We start from the raw sequence: 7,956 nt of genomic DNA, 5'->3' as shown, positions 1-7,956 counted from the left end.
GGGGTAATTAACATGAATGAACTACATTCCCCTCGTCAAACTCGTTGATGCTTAACATTGTTGTTTGCATGCCAAGCTTGCACCAAAATTTAACTGTACTTCCTATTGTTCCAAAACTGCATATGGACTTGGAACTTTAAGGTTGAGATTTTACCTTAGCATGTATGGCCAGAACAGCCTCCAAAACCGATATAAGTTATATATATACTTCGTTAATTGTCGACGGGTTTCACGATCTGCTGCTAAATGGTGCCGCCTTCGAATTTTCAGCGCACTATTCTCCGTGGTATACATATATTGATTATGAACTATTTCGTTCTTGAATTATGAATGGAGTAGCTAAAGCTTTATGTATATAGCCTTATTCATTATTTATTTCTTGTTCGATTTACAATTTCATATTACTAATTTTGTTGCAATTGTATTTTGCTGTTGGTCATTCATCGGGCGTTTCTAATATCTATTTTCGTCAGTTTTTGTTTGCGCCCGTTTCGTTCAACCAATGTTAGCGTTAGTCAAAATCGTCCAATACACAGGGTCCCTTTTTTAGTCCTACATTTATTAATCAAACTGATTGGTACTCTTATATTAAGCTGACTTAGATCGATTTACGCATTAGAATGTAAATACTAACGCAATTTTAGTCAATGTTTTTATTGTTAGGAAATAAAGCAATTAAGCTCAGGGATGCCTGAGGTATGATACATTTATAAATATTTAGGTGTACTCCCAATAAGGCTGCCGTGTACGGCCATTGATGATCTACTTTCTATGTCAATAAACTCTTTATCATCATTTAATACATGACATGTTGGGCAACTCCGCTTAAAAGCTGGACGTCGGTGTGAGTCCATACATCGCAATGCATAACGAAACTCGTCCAGCATTTCGCCGCATAGTGGACGTTGAACTGGTGGTTCTTTACAACAATATGCTGTGATATGTTTGCAAGTCAGCTTCTGGTCTTTAACCTGTATTTTTTCTACGTTTTCTTTGTTCGATTTATATACGGAATCAAAGTCGTTAACTGCCATTTCAGTTATAACCCTCTCTACAGTGCTGTGCTCCTTTTCGCAGCAATATACACTGCCGCGAGTGCGATAGTGATACCAGAATTCGAATACAGCAACCCAAGCGGCCAAACCTATGCCCACAAAAAGGACCACAAATACGCCACCTTCAATAGAAAATAACTCTATATATTTTCAAATGTTTGTATTCAATATTGTTTTTCGACATAAAATCGAATATTCTACGCATAGCAACCTTTGTGAAATGGAAGTTATCAGCGCAAGTGCAAAATCAAAACATTTAAAGTCTTATCAACATTACTAACCAATGTTATCCAGACCAAGAGCATTTGCCTTCGTTTGCTTGCTATTACTTTTACGTGAGCAAGTGTCTCCTGCTTTTTTCCACCATCTATCGTATAGCATTTGTATATTTCCCTTTTCTTGAAATTCAAGAATGGATAATGAAATTTTGTCGCGCCAGGGTGAACCTTTTGGTGTAGCAATTCCATAACCTATAATTTATTTGCATACATAGTTGTTAACTAAAAATGTATAGTTTTGAATTCTATTATCTAAGTACGCAGCAAACAAATTTTTACTAAACTAATTTAATTAAATATCCACTCCTATAAAGTTGATCATAAGGACAGAATCGACAATGTGTCTTGTTGTGGCGGTCAATGGCAACTTAGGCCATGTCTTCTGATTCGTGGAAAAGGGAAGAAAGTGCCATAGTCTAGCCTTCGCAAGGCTAGGTTGACACATATGTGCCGTCATATCTGACACGAATTGGAAGTTTTCAGCCCACTTTCTCCATATAACTATGACAATGAACTTTGCTAAGAGCAAGCTGCCACGTTCATACGTTCTACTCTAGGACAGAAAGATCTTGCAATCGCACAGAAGTTGATCGTCGACCAACGCCTATAAAGTGCACGCGAGATCCATAGATTCAGTGCCAGAACGAAAGATGACAACTTAGATCCAACTTATTCCCATTCCTCTGTGAGCGAGGTACGGGTGTCTTCTCTTATTAGCCTATCGGTTTTCAAAGTTCCTTCGATTTCAGTATATCTGTGGATGAAGTAGCTTGATTCTATATCTAGTGCGGACGGACACTACTTACTTTTATAGAACTAAATACAGAAGAGTTAGTTTTGACTTCAAATGTTTCTGCAGTTTATTTTTGTCAGATCAGCTAACAAGAAAAACAGTCTGTAAAAATTTAAAAAATTTTTTTTTGAATGGCGTTAGCTTTCAGCTTGGCGGACTTAAACTAAGCATGCTTTGGCATACATATACAATATTATCAGAGCGGGTCGATTTTTTTTTTTATAAAATCGGGTTTGCGGGAAATAATCTATGGATTATTCTCTAAAGCTTTGTTTAAGAGACTTTGGGTCTAAAGCTAGTTTCGGACCAGCGATATTTAAGATGAATTTTAAAAGATCTGAATAATTCTTGATCAAAAGAACATCTTAATGCACTTAATTAAACTTCATTTGGATATCTCAAAAACTGAAGGACAAACTTTTATGGTTCCGAAACAAACTTGGCTTTAGAATGCACTAGTTTCATACCCAAAGTTTCTTAAGGGGTTAGATAGACAGAATTTTCAAAAAAATTTATTATTTTTTGCATTTTCGTAAAGTGTAATATTTTAAAAATATTCGCTGAAAATTTCACTTTGACCCGAAAATTAGTTTTTGAGTTATTTGACAAAAAAAAAAAAGGGAGTTCGGGCACTTCTAAGCAAAAAGCCAAACTTTAAATGCGTTTTTCGCAAAATTAAGTTTTTGAACTGGTGACAACTGTAGCTCCAAACCCGCTTGGTAGATTTTAATGAGATTTATACAGCTTTTAGAATACATAATAAACTCACTCCCGAGCGAAGGATTTTTTTCAAAAATTTCGATTTTTTAAGACCAATTAAGTATTGATTTTATGTGTCAACACATTCTAAAATAATGCTATATTACTTCTTTTGTAGAATAACACGATTTAATAGCACAAAAAAAAAATACTGAAAATTGTAATTTTTTTGTGCCTCTGACTACCCCAAATGCCTTAAGCAAAGTGGTTCACAATCATCCGAATAACAATTATCGCATATGCGATTTTTCCGTTGGCTCCCTGTAAATCAACCCGTCCTGATATGCATATCCCCAAAATTTATGGGTTTCATTTCTTTGGATAATGTTAGATAACATAAATACATGAATGTAATGTAATGTAATGCATTATATACAATAGGATTAAACTTACCTTTAGTATCCAGTAGGCCTCCGATTTGAGTTAAATTACAATCTCGCTGTACTGTATAATCAAGCATTGTAGATTCCATTAGAAATGCAAAGTTACCTTGATTAACACGTTTTATACCCTCCTCATAAGTGGAAGTGAAAGCAATGGACTTTTTATTTTCCATATTACGCCACATTTTTTTGTATGTCTCGATAATTGAGTCGCGAAAAAATGTCATCGTAGAACCACTCTCCAGAGTACCATATGATATTTCTGTTTGACTGGCTAAGTCCTCAGCATTTTCAATGGGCGTAATCATTCGTTCAACCGTCAAAAATGCCGCTAGATTAGCGGTGTATGAGGCAATTATAATCAAGGTGAAGAACCACCATATAGCGCTAACTATTCTCGTCGACAGCGATTTTGGATTTATATCTGATCCTTGCTGCATCAATGTACCGATTGTAAACCAAAAACTGTTAGCTAATGTAAACTGGTTGGTAATTATAGGATTCTTCATGTCGCATGGATACTTATCGCGCCATTCTATTGGCGACAATTTTGCCACTACATAGATTGTGAATGAGACTAGAAAATATGCCGCTAAAACATAGAACCATACATCATACGCCAGCGGATTCATAAAAGAAAATAAACGAGAAGCCGGACTTGATGGCACCTAATTGAGGTATGATTTAATATAAATGAAACAGCGATTAATTTCAAAATATTTCTCTGTTTTGTGAACTACGTCTTACATTTAAAATGTAAACATCTGATTACCTTAAACAAAATACTTATGCCCAAGTTCATAAATGGCTTAGTAAAATCGATAACACTTTCTCGTGCATATGTAATTGTCATGGATCCAACGGCCAAATCGGCTTTCTATAATGATAATAAACGTATTTATAGTAGTAGTAGTTCTTTAAAAATCATTATATTAGGTATATGGGGGCTATATGGTATATTCGCTTTACTCTATCCATTTTATATTAATGGTCTCCTAATTTCATTAATATTTATTAATATTTGGCCAATATATGCGGTATTAAGTCAATCGCAAGTTTAATATTTATAATATTGATGGCTTGCAAGGATAAGATTTTTGGAACGAGTTAAGTTCTTGCTTTTCTACCCATTTCTAACCCCATACTATCGGATTGTCGTTAGGCCGGCAAATTTTTAACAATACATATCATTCTTTTGTTGAATAAAAAATATTTAATTAAATTCCAAGAAATTTTCGAACTGTGTTAGGGTGTTTGAACGTTTTTACATATTTCATAAGTTGAGCCACCATTCCGTTCCATTCGCCTGTAAATGGATCTTGTGCGCCATACTTTCGATCAGGCACTAGGTCTATAATGTAATCAAAGCCGACGTCACGAGCTATCAACTCCAGTATATCTACGCAAAATCCATAGAACCTCTCGTTTCCAGTGTAATTTTTGCCGTAGTGCATCATCACGTAAGGGGTTTCCTGCAAAAAAGACGGATACCATGATTGGATTTCAAATAGCAATTTAGTCTATGTAACATATATCATCGCCTCCATTATATTAATAAACTTTTTCTCACTAATATTGTAATCACGACCAGCGTAACATTAATTGTTCCGCCATCAAAAAACAGCGCAGGCTCAGTTATATTAAGACGTGTTTGTGGAGTCCACTCTCCCGCCTTAACTAAGGAGTGATGCCTCAGTTTTACAAGATCTAATTTAAATTTAACCCGCCGTCCTTCTTTGAATTGTATAGGTCCTGTCAGCCCCCTCCACTCAACCTTTTTTACAAATAGAAATGTAAAATGTAAAAATATAAATGTAAAGTGGGTTAATTAGATGAATTACTGAATTGATATAGTTTATCAAACTCAAACCACTATCCCACGAGATTTCACTGGCACAGGACGCATTCGAAACGCCAAGAGTCAGCGACTGTTTTAAACTAGCTAATCCTATTGCGAATATATAAGCCGAATCATACGCTACAGCGGGTTCCGTCTGAAAATATTGAATATTAATATTTTCCCATTACAAAATAACAAATAAACATTAATTGAAGTAACTAAACTTTAATAGTACGCAGCTTTCTGTAGTAAGTTGTCTTATTATTATAATTGTGGTTATAAGCCTCCATATTTTTGAGAATGTTTCTAACACTTACATCGCCAACATCTACTAGGCGGAACGAGGTAATATTCGCGAAATTATTTTTAAAATCCTCCAAATCGAATGTTTCAATGTCGAAACTAGTAAATAAATAATGGTACTTGTATTCATTCATTTGCAGTTGCAGAATCTGAAACATTTTAATTAGAGAGTTAAGTAAATAATACTAATATTAATTATCAACATAAGTTTTGAAATGATTCCAAACAAACTTATATCTTTTAATTTTTCACGAAGATACTATAATTTACATTAACATTTTAAATAAAGCGCAAAAGAAATAATGAAATGGCAAATTTCTAAACATTTAGCGTTTGAGCCGAATTATGGACACATCTGATCAAATTTGACCCGGGCTAGCAATACAAAAATTTCTCGTATTTAAATACAAATATCAAAATCTCTTTTGTGCCTCTACTCGTGGTTGTTTTTGAAGAAGATACAGGTTATCTGGTACGGTTCCAACATTAACTGAGCATGGAGTCGATCCATAAGAGATGTTTTGATCTTTTACTATCTCTCTGACGACTATTTCAAGCACTGTTTCTTTAACGTTTTCGATGTCATTGTCACTAACATGAGGCACTTCTGTAACATTTCAACGTTTCCGTGCCCGTGATTCTAGTAGAATTACAAAATTTCAAGTGCACCCTTTGGTAATTATTTTTCTGCCGTCAGCCAAACCTTTCACGTCGGAAACAAACACATGCCAAACATAAAGTAGATCATATGGTATGCGTCCAATTTTACACCACAGCAATGTGGACGTCATTCAAAAGCATATATCGAACTTATCTGTAAAAACAATTGCTCTCACTGGGAACAAACTATTGCAGTGTAAAGATATAATTCGACTTGTCCGACTTTTTAGGATATACACATTAATTTTTAATTATAATTAACTGTAATTTACCTCTTTCAGTAGGATGGAAATATTTGCAGCGTTCGTATCGATTATCAGATTGTGAATTTCTTTGTCTTTCAGTTCACTTAATATTTTAGTGTAAGTTGTGGGATTCACCAAACGCAGATGTGTTTCTATGTCATACATGTGACCAAATTTTCCTAACTGCAGGACTCCTGAAAATCATAAAAAGTGTTAATATTATTAGCTATGTTTTCTTACTTCTCTATACTACATTTTACGAAAGAACATATAGCAGTGATCTTATACATTTATAGACAAAATCTTTCTGATTCATATGAAACGTTCCGACTTAATCGTTAGACTTAACACATTTATCGTTTTATTTTGCAAAATTCCAAATTATGTGCTATTTATAATTAATATTTCTATAATGGTTTTTAATTCCACTCGGTTGAACTGAAGTTGAATTAATTCACTGTCAGATCCACCCGACTCTTTTTTGGTATTACAACAGTGGTCGGCATTTCATAGCAAAATTTTGCAACAGAGATAATGAGATCCCCAACTCCTCTCTCACTGGAAGTGAGAGAGCAATTGCTAAAAATCAAAACCTACCGAACTTTGACAGTTGACTGGATTGAGTAGGTTTTGACGTTTTGCAATTGGAATCACTGGAGCGGCCAGAATGAAATTATATCAAAAATATATGTGAATTTATTGCCGCCGTTCAAGATCGCTAATAAAAATTTAAAATAATGAAAATGAAAGAAAATGCGAAATTGAAATATATATTATGAAACGTTTTGAAATTTGATGCATAATAGAATTAATTTTCTATTGCAAATGATTAAAAACATTTATTAATTTAGAAATTAAGCCTGTTATACCTTACTAAGTATTGAAATATCGAAAGTCTAAAACAACTGATACCATAAAATCATAAAAAAGGAATTAAGTAATTTCGCCATATATTAAAAGTCCAATATATAATAATTTGCAATCGTAATAAATGTTGGTTTTTTTACTTTAAATGCCCAAAAATGTTTATTTTGTTCAATCTGGCCATAATGGAAAATGTTATAAAAAACGCTTATTTTGAGGCGCTCTCACACTGGAATAAGTTGGGCATATATTGTTATATACATATGTACATATGCATTTATTTACTTTTGGCATTTGAAGTTTTGATAAAATCTTAAAAGTCATATGCATATAAATATGTGTATATGTAAACAGATTTTAAAAACCATATATATGCTCGCATATTCACATATGAAATTACATACATATGTAATTTTTTCTTGATGTAACCAAATTTAGACACAACTTTGTATGTAAATATATATACACATTGTTTCATACAAAAACTCCGTTGTCACGGACAACCAAACTTTGTCAAAAAGTCAATGGYAGAAAATCGGAGCTGTACCGATACCGCTTCCCTTGCCGCTTTACAGCTTTGCCTACAAACTAGCGTAAATACATATGTATGTTTGTGCTTGCATACATATCAACGCAGCTGCGTAAAAATATTTCAGAATTACAAAATATTTTTTACATTACTTGACAAATACAGTCAATACTGGTTATGTGCCACATTCAAAGATGCAGATATTTGTAATTAGTTAGAAATAAAAATATAATATGGTACATAAGCG

At 33.7% G+C, this 7,956-nt stretch overlaps 1 protein-coding gene across 1 annotated transcript in view; it reads right to left on the bottom strand.

The window, feature by feature from the left end:
• Positions 1-451: 451 nt before the first annotated feature.
• Positions 452-7,956, bottom strand: part of LOC108977897 (glutamate receptor ionotropic, kainate 2) — a 9,207-nt gene continuing 1,702 nt past the window's right edge. Inside the window, exons 2-10 of the mRNA XM_018947865.1 lie at positions 6,344-6,510; positions 5,333-5,560; positions 5,110-5,262; positions 4,839-5,042; positions 4,537-4,740; positions 4,041-4,145; positions 3,279-3,936; positions 1,337-1,525; positions 452-1,177 (exon numbers count right to left, since the gene is read on the bottom strand). Of these exons, the coding sequence (XP_018803410.1) occupies positions 708-1,177; positions 1,337-1,525; positions 3,279-3,936; positions 4,041-4,145; positions 4,537-4,740; positions 4,839-5,042; positions 5,110-5,262; positions 5,333-5,560; positions 6,344-6,510 (2,378 nt within the window). The 3' untranslated portion in view covers positions 452-707. The remainder of the gene's footprint in view (positions 1,178-1,336; positions 1,526-3,278; positions 3,937-4,040; positions 4,146-4,536; positions 4,741-4,838; positions 5,043-5,109; positions 5,263-5,332; positions 5,561-6,343; positions 6,511-7,956) is intronic.

Source organism: Bactrocera latifrons, unplaced genomic scaffold (genome assembly GCF_001853355.1).
Source record: "Bactrocera latifrons isolate USDA-ARS-PBARC rearing strain unplaced genomic scaffold, ASM185335v1 scaffold_97, whole genome shotgun sequence".
NCBI lineage: Eukaryota > Metazoa > Arthropoda > Insecta > Diptera > Tephritidae > Bactrocera > Bactrocera latifrons.
The sequence above is the reverse complement of the archived record's forward strand: the minus strand, read 5'-3'. Positions and strand labels throughout refer to the sequence as shown.